General features: G+C 44.3%; 1 protein-coding gene across 4 annotated transcripts in view; it reads left to right on the top strand.

Moving 5' to 3' along the window:
* The window catches only part of LOC119388124 (importin-11), a 137,394-nt gene that overhangs the window by 14,071 nt on the left and 106,502 nt on the right, over positions 1 to 16,821 (top strand). For all 4 annotated transcript variants that reach the window (XR_007415503.1, XR_007415505.1, XR_007415504.1 and 1 more), the window contains exons 11-17: positions 5,528 to 5,568; positions 7,075 to 7,213; positions 9,493 to 9,598; positions 10,173 to 10,336; positions 11,706 to 11,746; positions 14,799 to 14,864; positions 15,085 to 15,240. Coding sequence is in view for 1 of the 4 variants with exons in the window: in XM_037655773.2 (XP_037511701.1) it covers positions 5,528 to 5,568; positions 7,075 to 7,213; positions 9,493 to 9,598; positions 10,173 to 10,336; positions 11,706 to 11,746; positions 14,799 to 14,864; positions 15,085 to 15,240 (713 nt within the window). In the remaining 3 variants the exon portion in view is untranslated. The remainder of the gene's footprint in view (positions 1 to 5,527; positions 5,569 to 7,074; positions 7,214 to 9,492; positions 9,599 to 10,172; positions 10,337 to 11,705; positions 11,747 to 14,798; positions 14,865 to 15,084; positions 15,241 to 16,821) is intronic.

Here is a 16,821-nt window from a genome sequence, read left to right as displayed (position 1 = left end):
TACAGATCTCGAAGGCCATGCTTTTGCTGCTGGGAACCGGAAACATGTCATAGGTGATGCCCTCGGAACATTGTGCGGCTAACCCCATAGTCATGCCAGGCCAAGCTGCATGAAATGTCAACATGGTCTCTCTCCATGGCTGCCGGGGCCATCTCGGAGTGCCATTTTGTGACGTATCAAACAAGAACGGTCCCACAGTTCGCATTTTTCACTGTGCCATGGCACATGCGCCCTTCACCTAATGGTAGTCGCAAAGTGCGTTATGATCTCGGAGGCTTTTGATCTGGCCATAGCAGCTGTACTGGTTTCTACCAAAACCCTAACAAAACGGCAGAAGGCAGCACAAGAAAATGTAATGGGCAGGTTGTGATATGGCAACAAAGATCCCAATGCAATGGATCATATGGGAGCTTTGTTGGCATTGGCCGAAAGCAATTTATTCGCCAGCAATGCGGAGCACTTGGGAACGCAATTCGCCTCAATATCTTTGAGTGGCACCCTGTCGCATGTGTGTGCTCGCTACGTGATGGCTGCTCAACGCTGCCGGCCGGTCATTTCTGCTTGAGTTATTGAAACAAAAGTGATCAAGTTCATACAATGCAATTTGCGCTGAATTTTCAAGCAATAGGCTTCACAAAATCGAGCGGAGTTGCCGTTGGGAGCATGTTCAGGGTTGATTGCTCCTGGTCTTGCCTGCTGGCCATCAATGTGTACATCTGCATTTATGGCTTGGTCTTCTTGTTATGACTGTTCTATGACCGTGCATGGCGCACTTGCCAGCCCGTTTTCGATCACAGACTGCAGTGTTTGGGATTCGGGTGTCGTGTATGCGTCACAGTGCATTTGTATACGCCGTGTTGCACGTGTTCGGTTGCCAAGCCTACTCTGTCGGTTTAATTATGTTGTTCGAAGCTTTAAAGATATGACGAACAACATGTGACGTCATTCTAATAAATTAAGTGGTCGTTGCAAGCAGCACCCTATTGATTAAATCCAAGTTCTCAGCAGCTCCTTGGAAGTGCATCGCAAGTACTTAAAATTTAGACAGACAATAAAATTGGGAGCACGAAGAAAAAGGGGATGCACAACAGTGATATGAAATATTAGCAGGTTGTACGGCGTTCTTTTATGCAGCATATGTTCCCCTTTACGTTAATAAATCGACGTGTTCTGACTCGTTCACGGTCGCTGAAAGTGTGCAGAACAGAATTCGTGTAATCATACTAACGTCGATAAATACAAAGCTTTCGCATACAAAAGTTGTAATAGATGTATTTGCAATAAAATAGTGTAAATTACTCTCAACGGTTGACTCCTTGTAGGGCGTGGTGCGATAATTATACTAAATTGACTCACAGGGTCCCTTATTCATTTGCCTAAGACGACTCGGAAGATGAAAACCATCTTTTTTTCTTCAGTTGATATATTGTTCCTCCCTGCCCCTCTCCGAAAGCTTTCTGGACCTAACGTGGTTTCGTACTGCCTCCAGAATCGGAGGCATTTCTATACCTCACCCGGTTTTGAACTGCCTCAGTTATCGGTGGGCCGATCACGGAGGCAATGCAAAGCGATGATGTCATCATGTGACGTCACATTATGTGACGTCATGATGCCGTTGCAAATTTTGGCACTCTGTGACGTCATCACATGATCATGATTTCTTGCATCACTCATGTTGATGCCGCCGACGCGGGACGCCGAGAGTCAGTTTTTGCGTTTGGTGAGGGATCTAAGGATTTCGCCTTAAAATATGCAATTTTGTTACAACGCGGTAAAGAATAGCAATAATCAGCCAAAGGGACCAAAAGGATGGTGGAAAAGAGCGCTCTTTCTCCTTTTCCTGGACCCTTTAGCCGATTTTCCGTAGTGTTTACCAAGCAGGTGTCAAGTGAAACGCGAACAGTGGAGTGCGTTGCCCAAGCATTAGGAACTGCATAGTGCGCGCCGTCCTGTCATCACCATTGACAGGCGCACACACCCGATGAGGCAGCACTGCGCGATCAAAAGCATGAATATGGCTCAAGAGCGGCAAACCGCATGGGCATACCTATCGCTAATCATAAGGGTGTGAACTGTACTAGCACACCACTGCTGGCGTTTCAGTCAGCGCCGATAGTACGTGTAACAAATTTTAATAAGCAGTGCCAACTTGCACAATCCACGCTAGTTGTCTGCGATAACCCGCTGGTCGGTGAACTTAAAGGGACCCTCTAACACTTTTCCTGACCTCGTTGTTTTACACTTTTTACTTTCGGGTTGCGTAGACTGGAGGCTGAAGAGATTAGTGCAGCAAGAACGGCAGCGGTAGGGGCACGCAGTCCGAAGTTATTCAGCCTAGAACACTCAACATACAATAAAATGGAGGCCTACCCTCAACTCGATTTTGGCGGGGTCACCTGACCACGTTTCACTCGCCCTGTGACGTGTGATGGCGCCCCAATGAAATGGACTGAAAGATCCTACGTACGGGAAGCTTTCATACAATGTTGCCCGTTCTTTCCAACGTATTGATGACGCCGTTGCGATAGTAACAAACAATGTGGTGCATTAAGGGGAGACGTGGCACTTTAAAACATTTTTTAAAATTCTTGATCGATTTTGATGGAACTTGGAGAGTTTCAGAATGTTTGTGTGCTGATTTCAAATATGCAATTGCTTTTTTCCTATGATAAGTAGTTTCCAGGATATCACAAACACTTACTTCTTTGTTTAAGGCCTAATTAGCTAATTAACCACAACCTGCACACCAATGTACAATCCACAGAATACATTGAGAATGTTTGTAGTGTGTCGTAAAGTATAAATCATTGCTTTAGGACATTTCTAAGCAGAGTTGTGGGCTGTTGCACCCAATCTAAAAAATGCCCCAATTAATACTCAAAACAATACCTTGCTTTAGAGCATTTTCTTAAGAAAGTACTGTAACAAAATTTACCTTACGACACATCTCATCTATTTATCTTAGAAGCGAAAAAGAAATCGTAATGATAACCCAGACAGAACAAAAGATATTGCTCCTCCATTACAGGAAGAGCATGAAAAATTGTTTGCCGTTTGCCCTCAATTTAAAGGGCAGGATGCACGGTTTTGGTTTTTTAAAATAAGATGTGGATAGAAGACGACAGTATGCAGCAATGAAAATTAGTAACTGGGTGCACAATGATGTCAGGAACGTGAAGAGATGGCCAGCAAAAACTAGATTTTTTGGTTGATTTTCACTCCCTAAGTGCCACGTCCCCCCTTAAGAGTGAACTGCGCGTGTGAAACGAGGCAGATCGTGAACGCCTCTATCATGTTTTCTAGTCTTAGTCGTGTTTCTTGTTGCGAAGGCGTCTATATCAACGCTCTTACATTTTTTTCCCTTCAGTTTCTACAAACAACGGCGCCTGGAGCGTCCCGAGCATGTTTCCCTCCAGCGCCGTGGCGTTCGGCGCATTCTTTGCCGGGTGCTGCAGTTTTAAAGCTGAAATGTCTAAGATCGTCTGTCTAATTGGGGTTCAGTGAAAAAAGCATGCTAAAGAAAAACTAAACCCAATAATAACCCCTTTTGTGATGCAACGCCGCTGTTACTTCTAACGTTACATTTATCCAATCATAGGCCAGCGCTCATCTTCGTCATTTCCGCCCGCAATAGTTCTGGCGAGCGCCACTACGCGTTGATGCGGTCGGCAACGATGTAGGCGCTTCAAAAAAAGCGTTGGAGGGCCCCTTTAATTTTATTTTGTCAGCAAACGTTCTGAGTACACAGGTCTGCATGACTACAGTTGGGAGTGAAGTGTGAATTTTCTTTCAACTCAAGTCTGTTTACACAACGCTAACTTTTGCGAATAAGCCATAAAATTGATCGCGCTTCGCTTCGAAAGCAGTGTAGACTCTCTCTAACTCGCTTGGTGAGACGTTTGCGCTTTCATGTAAGGTCTTTCAACACCATCCAGCCCAATGAGTTATGCTACTAACTTCGGGGCACGATCCTGACTGCAATGGCTGTGGGTATATAGAAGATATGTTAAATGTAAATTAGAGCTGTGTGAATAGCAAAATTTTGGGTGCGAAGCGAATTCGAATAATAAAGATTGAGTGCGAATCGAATCGAATAATTTCGAATAATTTTCGAATATTTCTCAAACATTTTTCGAATAATTCGAAGTGAAATTACAGAAAAAGTTGCAGAGAATCTCTGAGTATGTTCTTGTGAGATAGCAACATGAAAGTGTTTCTTTTCGCTAGGTTGATGAAGCGCTGGTGGGGTCATATTGCATAGTTGTCTTTCTTATCAAGAGTGAGGCAATGTAAAGGCCGAATTGTATCTATGTACATGATTTGGTGCAACCAAAGTGTTGCCGACAACACTTTACACGTGATAGGCAGAGATGCCATTTCCTCAGCCTCTCCTCCTCTTTCAACTGCTGTGGAAGGCCAACTGATGTGGCGGACAAGGTTGTGCTCCCTTCAAGTCCGGAGTTCCAAATCTTCCTTGTGGACGTCGATATATAAGAACATCTGAAATTTTGGATGCTAAAAAGCTTCGGCGTCCGATTTTTCGGACTTCCTGCCCAAATTTCAGGTCCAAAACCGCATTAATTGAGCCCCCAACTCTGCCACATCTTTCATCTCCATATTGGAACCAGCGTTTTCTTGAGTTAATAAATTTGCGACCATAGCGGAGCTTGAAAGGCAGCTTTGCCGCAATACGGGGGTGTGAGGAGGTGAAGCATATTGAAAATCTAGGGACCACTTCCAATCAGACGTTGTCTCTTGCCCAAGTTCGACCGTAACAGAGCTTGAAAGGCAGCTTTGCCGCAATACAGGGGTGTGATGAGGTGAAGCATATTGAAAATCTACGGACCACTTCCAATTGGTCTTTGTCTCTTGGCTAAGTTCGACCGTAACGGAGCTTGAAAGGCAGCTTTGCCGCAATACGAGAGTGTAATGAGGTGAAGCATATTGAAAATTTGAAGGGGTCACTTTCAACCGGACGTTGACTGCATTTGTCTTTGGGAAGTTCGAATAGTTCGAATAGTAAAATTTCAGTGCGAATCGAATCGAATAGCAAACACTATTCGAAAAATATTCGAAATTTCGAATATTCGCACACCCCTAATGTAAATGTTTCTTAACCTCTTGTAATGCTGGCAGCCATCTATGGAACTATCACTAGAAAAAACACAGCTAGTAGTCTAGGAGTGCCGTGCGATGTGAGCAAACTATAGCGAAAATGCTGTTGTTCTAGCCAGAGCCTAGCAGATGACAAAAGACGAATCCCCTCATTTTCGTCGCCGAAGCGCCGTTCTCAGCGCTGCCATCGGTGATGCACGAGGCGAATAACAGAGTTCACTATATGTTTTGTGCTGCCTTGTGTATCGGAACTGCCTCCTCATCAAGTTGCTCAGATCAGCTTTTTATGACAGCGTCTGCAAAAAAATCTACAAATTTGATTGCATTGCAAGAGCGCATGGCCGTATTTAACATTTTCTCTTGGGAAGTTGCTTCAAGCTCCATTTGTTGAATGGCTTTTGTTTGGTTACAGCATCAGATGGAGGTGGAGAAGCATGGAAGTTTTGCCTAAGGGTAAGTATACTCATATTTTCACATATATATTACAGTAGAACCCCGCTGATACGTTTTTGAAGGGACCGTAGGAAATAAACGTAAGAGACGGGAAACGTAAGAGCCGAAAAACAGGAAAAACGGCAAAATATTTAGTGGTACAGAATTTTATTTCAGTTCTTACGAGCAGCACGAAAATTGGCGCGCTCAGCCGCGATCTAGTCGATGGATAGAAACGCGGAGCTTAGGACGGCCTCATCCACAGAAATGTAATCAACGTATGTGATTTTTTTAACACCAACAGCTGTAGGCATGAAAGAACTAAGCACACGCAATCACGACCGGCGCGGCGAGTCCGACCGCGAACCGCACGCACGACCACGCGAGCTCCAACCAGCTCGAACTCCTCCCGTTCTCCGACAAATAACGATGATGATGAGTCTACGCCAACGCGATGGCAGAAGTGAATGCCAATCTCGAAGGCCTTGCTTTCGCAAGCAGTTACGTCATTCACGCCATGTTTGCAATACAAATCTCAGAGGCTATGCTTTTGTCAATAGTAAATGCCAATCTCGAAGGCCTTGCTTTCGCGAGCAGTTACGTCATAGACGCCATCTTTGCAATTTGAATCTCGAAGGCCATGCTTTTGTTTGCATCAATTGAAAGATTCTGTTGCTTGCGCCTCTCATGCGGCTAGTATTACGGTCAAACGAGGCCAAACTGCGTGAAAATGCACCATGGCCGCTCTCTTTGATAGTCACTCGGTCGGCTCCGAGCGCACTTCGCGACGTATCATACGGGAACGGTCCGACAGTTACGACGTAACAGCGGGGTTCCCAATGCATTGTATCCTATGGGAGCTATGCCGGGACCGGCGGAAAACGACCTAACAGCCGGGAAAACGCAGCAGTGAGGAACGTAACAGCGGGGTTCTACTGTATTTGTCACTTTTATTCCTATCTGGATGACACATGCAGTGCCTCAGCTAGTGATGTTCAATACCACATTCCGTATTGCAATGAGAGAGTAAGATAGAATTGACCGCATTTGAATTAGCTGGATAGCACTTTAGGCTTGTGAATAATGTAGGATAATATGGAATACTGAAAGCAAGCTTCTCCTCACTATTAGATTGAGCTATCCAAAATGTAAAAATTTCAACTCCTGGTGTCATTGTGTGAATAGGTGTACAAACAGAAAGGCTGTAATTAGGAAGAGATGACAGCAAGGATAGCAGCACTTGCTTGTGTACGCATAAGAGCAATGCTGGCCACCTTGTGTGCATCATACTATAAGACGTGTGAATGCAGAATTTCGTATATTCACTTTTAATCAGAGAAATCTGGTGATCAATTTTGGACTCTGTAAGCACCTCCACAATTACAAAAAAAAAGAAAGCTTTTATTTTTATGCAACTTATTTTGCATTATACTATTTTAAGTGTCCCTTTTGAGAGGTTGATTGATGCTTTGGAGTTTTGTTCTATTCCAAGTGTAAGTCAACCGATGTTACATATTCCATCTGCAGCAATGCAGTGAAGTCGTGTTCCTGACGATCTTTCATGAATTTCGGGAGACATTGGCCCCACTACTGCTCGAGATGATCCAGGGGATCCAGCCAGCTGAGGGCTCCATCAGCTTTCAGGCTATGCTCAACAGAGATGCAGGTGAAAGGGTATTACTCTACGTATGCAGAAGCCAGGGTCTTTAGAAGTCCTGGAAAAACCCTAATTATCAGGCTACCATAATTAAGATAGTCTTTAAGAAGTTTGTCAGCACACTTAAGTCTTTAAGAACCCTCTAGCCTCGTGTGATCATGCGTCCAAAATGTTCCCTCACTCAAAAATACTAGTTCCAACCAGATGCTGCAGTCTGCCTTCGTATAACCACCAAGTGTCCCCATATTAGGCCAGTGCTGTTGAAAGTGGTAGTTATGAACCCTAAAGAAAATGGTTTCAACTGCTGTGGTCACTGGCTGCATGATGCTAACCGTAGAAAAAGTCTTATTTTAGTGATGTGACCATCCATTTGTCTTGAAGGATGAATTCAACAATCCTGCATTTTGGACACTTTATTGAAAGCGTGTAAGCGAAGGATAAAGCCTTATATGACTGCCAAACGTCAGCTGTGCAAAGAAGTGCACAGCTTACGGCTGTCAAAATGCAGGCAAAACTTGTACCATCTATTCAGATCTATGTTCGGCAGTAGGAGCACTTCCTGTGCACATGTTGCTGCAGTAATTGATCAGAATGCAGCTTTTCTTTTCTCTCTCTTCGCTCTTGCCTATTGCTATATACACAGCAAGGTACAGTGTTGTGGCTCTCTGAAGCGCCAGTCTGTTTTTTTTTTCAATATCAGAATGGCAGCACAACATCACTGGAAAGCTGTGCAATCCACGTTGCAATGGCATCAACCGAGACCTGATTTTGGCTGAGATCAGACTAGAAAAACGAGTTTTGTCTTCATTTCTACTTCATGTTTCTTCCTAATTCAGTTTTGCATAATAAACGAACACCTGAGGATCACAAAAAAAGAAAACACTATTAAAGATTCTTATGAAATTCACCATGCTGAGCATCCAGACCCTCTTCAAAGGGGTGGCTGGCATTACCCCTGCCAGTGCCCACAGTCCAGAGTATCGTAATAGTGTTTTCATATAACACTCTAAGCAAGGCTGTGCATGCCGGCTTGTTGTAGTGTGTTCCACTGTTGTAGCTTGTACTATCGTGAGCAGTATGAGTGGGAACACGCGAGCGCGTGACAAATAGCCTCAAAGTGGCTGTCGCTGTTGGAAACAATGTAGAAAGGGCACTGCAGTCCCGCTAAATGTCAGCACGCCTGCCTCGCTATTGCTGATAAAAAACTGCAGCTGATTGTGTATCACGGGCCGCTCACGAGTACAAGGCAGGTATGCGAAGTAGGATGCGTGAGTGTGGTGTGTGTAGCTTTGTGCAAAATAGCACTTTTCCCATTCGCTTGTGTGTGTGTGTGTGTGTGTGTGTGTGTGTGTGTGTGTGTGTGTGTGTGTGTGTGTGTGTGTGTGTGTGTGCGTGTGTGTGTGTGTGCGTGCGTGTGTGCGTGCGTGCGTGCGTGTGTGCGTGCGTGCGTGTGTAAGAGATAATCAAGGTACAAGCGAAATACAGCAACAGGCGCTACAATATCAAGCTGTTATTTGTCATATATTTCGCGCATCGTAAAAACAGACATGTGTTGGGAGTGCCAACAGTTCACAGAAAAGTGAACTGTTGTCACTTTCCACTTTACTTTTGACAGCGCCTTCCAAGTATCGGTTGAATTGGGATTTGAGGCTATTCGCCACGCTCTCACGTGTCCCCTGTAATAGTGCTCACGATAGTGCTGTACAAGATTCGCTGACCTGTACATCTCTACCTCTTTATGCTTAGAACTCATTATACAATAGTGAAAAGAGGCCTTGTACTCATTGACCCGCCATGGTGGTCTAGTGGTTACAGTGCTTGACTGCTGACCTGGAGATCACGGGATTGAATCCTGCTGCGGTGGCCGCATTTTAGGTGGACACGAAAATGCTGGAAGCTTATGTACTTAGATTTAGGTGCACGTTAAGGATCGAAATTGGATCGTTAAGGTGGTCGAACTTTCCGGAGCCCTCCACAATGACATCCCTCATAATCATATCATGGTTTTGGGACGTTAAACCTGAACAATTATTATTATTAGACCTTGTGCTCATTGCAAGCTAGTATTTTCTCATGGCCAATGAATTCTTACTATAAGATGTGTTGCCTCGTAATCAAGGAACTTTTTTTTGTTTGTAACTTATTACGAAGTTGATGTTGGAACTTTTCCCTCCCCCCAAGTGTGTTAACTGCACTTAATGTGTCATTTGTTTGCTGGTGTGATGTGACTGTTTTAGTTGTGCGTTGTACACTAGTATAAGATTTTTCCACTTTCCTTGCTATTGCAGTGTACACAGCTGTCGGACTCGCCGCCTTTGACTTACATGATGAATTGGACTTCGACAATTGGTTTCTTCACGTCCTCATTCCAGAATTGAAAGTTTCTGAGCCAAGGTAATGTTTATCAGTTGAAAGCTTTTATAAGGGACTTTCAAAAAGGTTAAATTTCAGGATTTCAGAATGCAGGGGGAGGGGGGCATCCTCTTTTCTTACACCCCCCATAGGGCTACCACTAATCACACACAATGGCTACATATTTGGAACTTCATAAGTGAGAAGGTAATGGCCGGTCTTTGAACAGAAGGCAAGTTATTAGATTGTGCAATGTTCATACCTTGTAAATAAGAAAGCCATCTCATCTGCAGTTGCACAATCCTTGAAGTGACAGTGCACTGTTTGAAGCTCAGAATCGGGCCTTTATTAGTGCAGGCTTTTAAAGACTACTCTCACTTATTTACAGAAAATGCAGCTTGACAGAACATTAAAGAATTTTTTAATGGCTTCCAAATGATGTGCGCCAAATTTTTCTTGGTTAGCAGGTTTAATTAACAGAAGTTGTGTGTATTATACGGGTGACCTGTTTTACTACAAGTTAAATTTGGTTGAGAGTGCGAAAAACAAATTGTGATTATATTGCTGTGGTGTTGTATAGTGCAGGGTTTACTCTCACACATGCATTTGCTTGCAGGTACCGCATTGTGCGTCGTCGTGTAGCCTGGCTAATTGGCCAGTGGGTTGGCGTAAAAATGTCACCTGAGCTGAGGCCCGTCCTGTACAAGACTCTGATTGACTCCCTTGATCCATCTGAGGATCTTGTTGTTCGTCTCACAGCAGCCGGAGCTGTCAAAGCTGATATCCTTTGCACCCGCTTTGTTGTTCCGAAAAATGTGCGCCAGGTATATTTCATGGATGCGGGAGCCTAAGTTGAGGGTACTCCAGTTCAAATCAAGATTCAAAGAATGTGTTATCTCAGTGAAGTGCACTGCTAAGCCTTCTGGTACATGATGCGACACTGTAAACTTGCAGAGAAAAATAGCACAGACAGATAACAATGGCATAGGGTCCTGTGTCTGTCATCATTCCTGCTACATTTGTTCTCATTTCTAACATCACTGCAAAAGATAGGCCCTGGTTGAGATATTGACATAAAGAACTGACTGTGGGATAATGAAATTATTGTTGGAGGGAATGCCTCAAAAGGACGAGGATATAGGCGCAGGTTGATGAAAGTTGGAATATGACTTTGGAGATTATTGTATAAAGCTGCCAGTGAACGTGGTATCAGTGCGTGGTGAAATGAAAAATCCTTGAACAGGGGGTGTCACTGGGCTTTTTTTATCTCGTCAAGATTCCATCTTCCCCTGAAAAAGCAGTGCATGGTGTCATCTTACTAATGGCTAGCAAGACTAGAACTCATCTTCGTCCCAAGGAATTTATGACATTGCATGGGCTACATTTGCTGCTGTCTCTTACCATTATGCCATTATGATTAGGAAGGCGAGCTTGTGTTCTTGACTAAGTATGTGCAAATATTCTAAATTTCCAACCATTAACAGAAATTATTTTCATGTTGGTCTTCAATTATATATTCTTAGACAACTCAGGCATCCGGTTGAGATTGAACAAAGACATGTGGCTGTTATAACAGCTCATAGCTAACATTATTAATCAGGGCTGGTACTATGTGATAAAGGATTATAAATTGAATCTGATTAGGAATTATCGAACATCATCGAACCCTATTTCAGAAAGTTGGTGTAAGACGTCTCTGAAAACTAGGTGCTCTAATATCTTTCAGTTCTATTCAAATACATAATCAGTTCTATCCAAATACATTTAAAACAAATATATAATATTGTTATGTAGCTGGGACTTGAAAAAATATTGTGACCAAACTTGTAAGGATTCAACCCTTTATTGGGCGAACTTGTGCCAAGCAAAGCAATGAGCACTCGTAGTACAATCATAGCAGCAAGCACAACAAGCACAATCAAAGCATTTGCACTTCTACTCTTCAATTTAGTTTATAATACACAACTATCGTGATTCTCATTTTTAAAGTTTGTAACATTCATGTAGCAATCACAAAAATATTATGTAACTGTCTTGATTGTTATATTATCTGAGAGCTCATATTTCATAGTTAAAATCTATCTAAACACGACAAATGAACTTTGGTACCCTGTTTGGTGATTCGTCCTTGACTTGAAAATCTATCTACCTGTTGACGATTTTGAGTTCAACACCGAACAATTTCTTCCGGTGAGTATTATTTCCTGTTTAGTAATTAAGTACTTTGAATGGAGCGCTGTTGTTCTGGTCACACATTTTTCTGTTTCACACAAGAGAAATTCTCATACTGAACAGTCCAGGGCTTGTACAGTAAAACCTCGATGATACGAATCTCGCGGGGTTACCAAATAAATTCGTATCATCCGAAATTCGTATCACCAGAAAACATGGAGAATCAGTATGCGACAAAAGAAAGTTGTCATACATTTTGATTTAGTGTTTCTCGGGCCGCAGCGACGTCATGAACAGCTCTGAATGATTGCCAGTAAAGTTTTTAGACGTCAACGATCATACTTGTACTCGTAAATATACGGTGCATGCGCGCGCGTGTAATTAATGAACTATAGATGTGTTGTGCCCCGTGACCGCTAGTAGCCCCTTTCTAACCTTACTACTCTTTTCTGCATGACACGAGAGTACTGCGGCCAAAGTGATTTAAGAAGCGCTTTGCACACGATAGATAGAGGCCAAGCTCCTTCGCCAAGACCGTCCGCTTCGTCTCTTGGGGCCTTCGTCCACCTTTAATGGGACTTCATGACGGACCCGCACCCTAAGTTTCAGTCTTGTTTCATAGAACGTCTGATTGCGGGGACATGGCTTGCATCGACATGGCAGGCATGTGTTAACACAGTACAAATACGCTGCTGCCTCGAGCACAGGAACACGCCTCCACGCGTCGGAAAAAAAAAGGCACGTCGTCAATGTCATCTGTAATCTAAACGCGAAGCCGCCTAAAGGCCTCCAAGATTGGCGCGCACTATCTCGGAGACAACGACGCACCGTTGATGGTCACGCAGCGCATATGCCTGCGCCCGCGTGTGACTGCCGGGTCTTCCGCGACAGCGCGGGCAGCACCTCTTCGTACCTGCACGGTAGCGTACGTTCGTATCAAACGTTGCGGGGTGCAAATCGGTTCGCAACAACCGTACTCCAATACATTGCAGGCTAATGGGCCTTGGCCGGGACCACAGAAAAATTCGTATCACCCCGAAATTTGTACGAGCCGTGATCGTATCACCGAGGTGTTACTGTAATAAGTTTTCACAGCCATTATCTAATCTACACGCTCAGTGTACATTAGATAATGCAGCAGAAATTTATTTTGAGCCTTTGTCTTCTTTGTTGCAACTCAAAAGCAGCTTTGAGGCTTGCAGCTTTTAGATGTTAAATAAGGCCAGTCACACAGCTAAAGCAAATGGTCTTGGCCGAAGAAGTCCTATCAGGGCCTATATTTAAAAATGTCTCTTGAATAGGATCATTAGCTGCTATTTTGGGCAACCCTTCCTTACAGTACCAATGAATGTGTCAGTGCGATAACCTGACTGCCTGGGCAGTTGCCAATAGCAGAGACAGAAAAAGCACTGTGAATACAGGCCTAAATTCTTTGCAGGTGACCATATAAAGTTCTAATGTTCAAACAATGATTCTGCCCCTTTTTGTATTTACAGTTAAACCTGGATATAATGGAATTGACAAATTCCCGGAAAATTCGTTATAAACATGATTTTGTTAAATCCAGTTTCAGCACAAAAATTTGGAAAAGAAACACATAAATTTAACACAAGGGGAAATTGAAGGCAGAACTCACCCAAAACATTTATTTAGCGGCAAAAAACTGCGTTATTTTGCTCTATTGCTTGTTTGTGAGGGATAGCGATACTGAACGTTCGTAGGACATCAATACAATGCTGCACTGTCATCGTCTAGCCGTGTCCTCCGACATTGGCTCCAGTAATGCAACGGCGTGTTGCCAGAGCCACGGCGTGTTGGAGGCCACGGTCTCGCGAACCCACGGCGCGGCGCAAGACTGCAAAGCGCATGATGACAGTGACCAGTCGACCTCCGAATATCTGTCGTCACTGTGGTCGCAGGCAGTTTCCTCCAGCGCCTTATCTGACATCTCCTCGGTAGTGACGACGCAGTTGTCAGCATTAAAAAGAATCACAAAAGCTGCATGTCGTCAGGGGCAGCACGCGTGCACGGCATCGAAAACGAAGAGTGAACTCCATATGCGGCGCAAACTTGAAGCATAACGACTCTGTGACATGGAGCAAGGATTTTTTTTAGTGGCGTCACCTAGTACCACGTTAACGAAGTGCAGTTCCGAGACTACTGCAAGAACTGAAGAGTGGTACTGCCAACACAAAAGCCGATTTTCTTTCTTTTCCTTTTTTTTTTTAAAGAAATCTGGAGCGGTAAGCATGGCGGCACCCGCGAGCGGCTGGATGAAGTTAGAAGGGAGGGGGGGGGCACACCTGCGCACGCACCCGTGGCTGCAAAAAAGTCGGCTCGAGGAGCGCAGGCCTCGCCCGCCCGCCTCACGCACACCCACATGTACAAACGAGCATTCTCTCTCGCCTTGCAGTCGCCGGGGCTTCGAGCGTGCCACGCGCGACGCCACCGCTTCGTGCTCTCGTTGGCGGGGCAACCGCAGAAGATGCATGCGGCTCCTTCTCGTGTCAAAATGACAAAATTTAGGGCAAAATCTCTAGGTTGTTGGCAGTGAAAATTCGTTATATCAAGGGTGTCTCCCGCTGCCACTTTGTTACATAGAGGTCGCAAATACACGTGCTTCTATGGAGTAACGGTGGGGAATAGAAAAACTTCGTAATATCGAGGAATTCGTTGTATGGAGGTTCGTTATGGGCAGACTTAAACGTAATATGATTGTTTGGAGCTCGTTTTAGTGGACGCGAGAAGTACGTGTGTTGACAGCTTGAGAGTAAACTGTCGTTAATTCGCTAGTAAACAAAGGTTGCCACGTTGCTGCAGAGGAGGCATCTCACTGTTGGGGTTGTTGCCCCACTACAAAGAAAGAATGATGGGAGTTGAGGTACAATGACCCTAACAGCAGGCGATCTGGTTCACTGAAAAGCGGGCGAAATTTGCCAGTGAATTGCTGAAAGAATGCATGTCCATCGTCGTAGTGGCGATGGGCACTTGACTCTTAAAGGGGGAGCAAGAAAGGAGTGACGAACATTTTCTACGGGACGTTGATGGTACTGCTTTCTTTCCCTTCCAGTACTTAGAATCCTATGTGTCACTCCTGTACAAGCTGCTGCAGCAAGTGACGGAGTGTGATACCAAGGTAAGGCATTTCACAAGCGTCTTTAATTTCATTTCACTCTTGCACAACAAAGTCATTGCTTTCTCCTTTTTCGAGAACTTATTACAATTGCTGCTGTGCTTCCCTACATTCTGCACTTAACCCAGATGTTTTATTTTTTACTTGATATTGAAGTTTGCTTAATCAAGCTTTGCCCAAGCTTGCCCACTTACATATCTGTGTTTCTCTGTGTGTTGTGCAGATCAGTATCCTACACGTCACATCGTTCATCATTGAACGAGTGGGAAGCCAGATAATGCCGTTTGCAGGCGACCTGGTTCAGTACCTGCCCCTTCTTTGGGAAACTTGTGGTGAACATCACATGCTACGCTGTGCCATTGTCACCACACTCGTCCAGGTTTGGTTGCTTCTTCTGAAATGTGCAGTCTTGCATGAGTGCCAGCTCTTCTGGCAAGGATCAAAATGGTGCCGAATTAAAATTTGTTGTGTCATTGAACGACATGGCGCGGAGACTGTGGTATAATCTCGCTGATATAAACCCGGCTGATAGAAATTTCAGTCTGATACGAATTCATAAATGTCCCAGACCGAATTCCGTTGTGCCCAGTATGCCATAATTCTGATGTTCCGGACACTTTTCTGCATTGTGACGGGGGATACAAATGTGGGGACCAAAACCATCGAGTGACGGCCGACAGCACTGTGGTCCGTAAGCTTCGGAAGTCACACATGGCCTGCGCACACGGATTGGAAACGGAACTACCTTTTGCCACAGCCTCTGCGCACGAAACCGTGGTCACTGTCAACACAACCATGTATGGCGATGACAAAACTCCGAAAGTGCACATGCATACAATGCTCACCGAGTCAAAACAATGCAACTTGCTGCTACTGTTGCAGACAAAACCGCGGTAGATGTGATCATAGATAGCAATGACCTATAGTTTTGAAGGCACGTGTGCGGCCATCACAGGGATTGAAAACGAAACTGCTGTTTGCCGCAACCGCTGTGCATGGAACCGCAGTTGCTGTCGATGTGATCATCGCTAGAGACTATACAGCTCCGGAAGTGCGCGGCTAACGCATTGGTAGATTAAAGGCAGTGAAGTCATAAAAAGGCACAATGCATTTCGGCGTTCCTGTTGTTCACTTATGACTATGGTGGTGGGGACTTCGGCGCTTATTTTGCATTTGGCCTCAAGTGATGCTTCGACGCGCACAATCGCGGGAGCCAGCTACAGCGTCCCTTATTGGTCTGTTCATGTGGGTCTCAGAAAGACATGCATGAGTTCATCCAACGGAAATAAATATTTTGCGCGTATGCCATGGTTGGAAAATAGATTTTGCTAGTTTTTGGTGATACGAAATTTCCAGTGATACGAATATTTTAGCTCTCCCTTGAGATTGTATCACCGAGATTCTACTGTGTGTAGTACATGCAACCTCATTGAGGTGCTACGTGGCTGCAACTGCACTTTGGTATCTTTTACAGGGGCTTCATCTTTGTTGAGCTTTATTCATACCTTAAAGACCTGTGCACTTAGCGTAGTAGTTAAGGGAGTCTGCTCTTTGGTGTGAACTTCCTGGTACGATATGTGGCACTGCCACATTCTCCAGATGTGAGTAAACAGTGAAGTGCTTGGCACATGAAATTGGAAGGAACGCAACAGAAACGTAATTGATAACTTTCTGTAATTCATCAGATACTTTCGTGAAATGAAATTTGGTAACCATTTCTTTGACTGAAGTAATTGTAATTGTAATTAACAGTTACTTTCTTCCTGTAACGTGTAGCAGTCTGCAGTGGTGCTGTACTACTTAGCAGGGGGTCGCAGCCACGGAATTTACATTGAATGGAGAGCCAGCCATCACGTTGACATTTAATGTTGCTGTTGTGTTATCTAAGTCTGTCATTAAGGCACCTACGTGTCTGCTCGGTATACTGTTTTTTGCGACAGAGGGATCCAACAAACGACAC

This window comes from Rhipicephalus sanguineus, chromosome 3 (genome assembly GCF_013339695.2).
Source record: "Rhipicephalus sanguineus isolate Rsan-2018 chromosome 3, BIME_Rsan_1.4, whole genome shotgun sequence".
In the NCBI taxonomy this organism is placed as follows: domain Eukaryota; kingdom Metazoa; phylum Arthropoda; class Arachnida; order Ixodida; family Ixodidae; genus Rhipicephalus; species Rhipicephalus sanguineus.
Note: the sequence above shows the minus strand (reverse complement) of the source record. Positions and strands in the feature narration are given on the sequence as shown.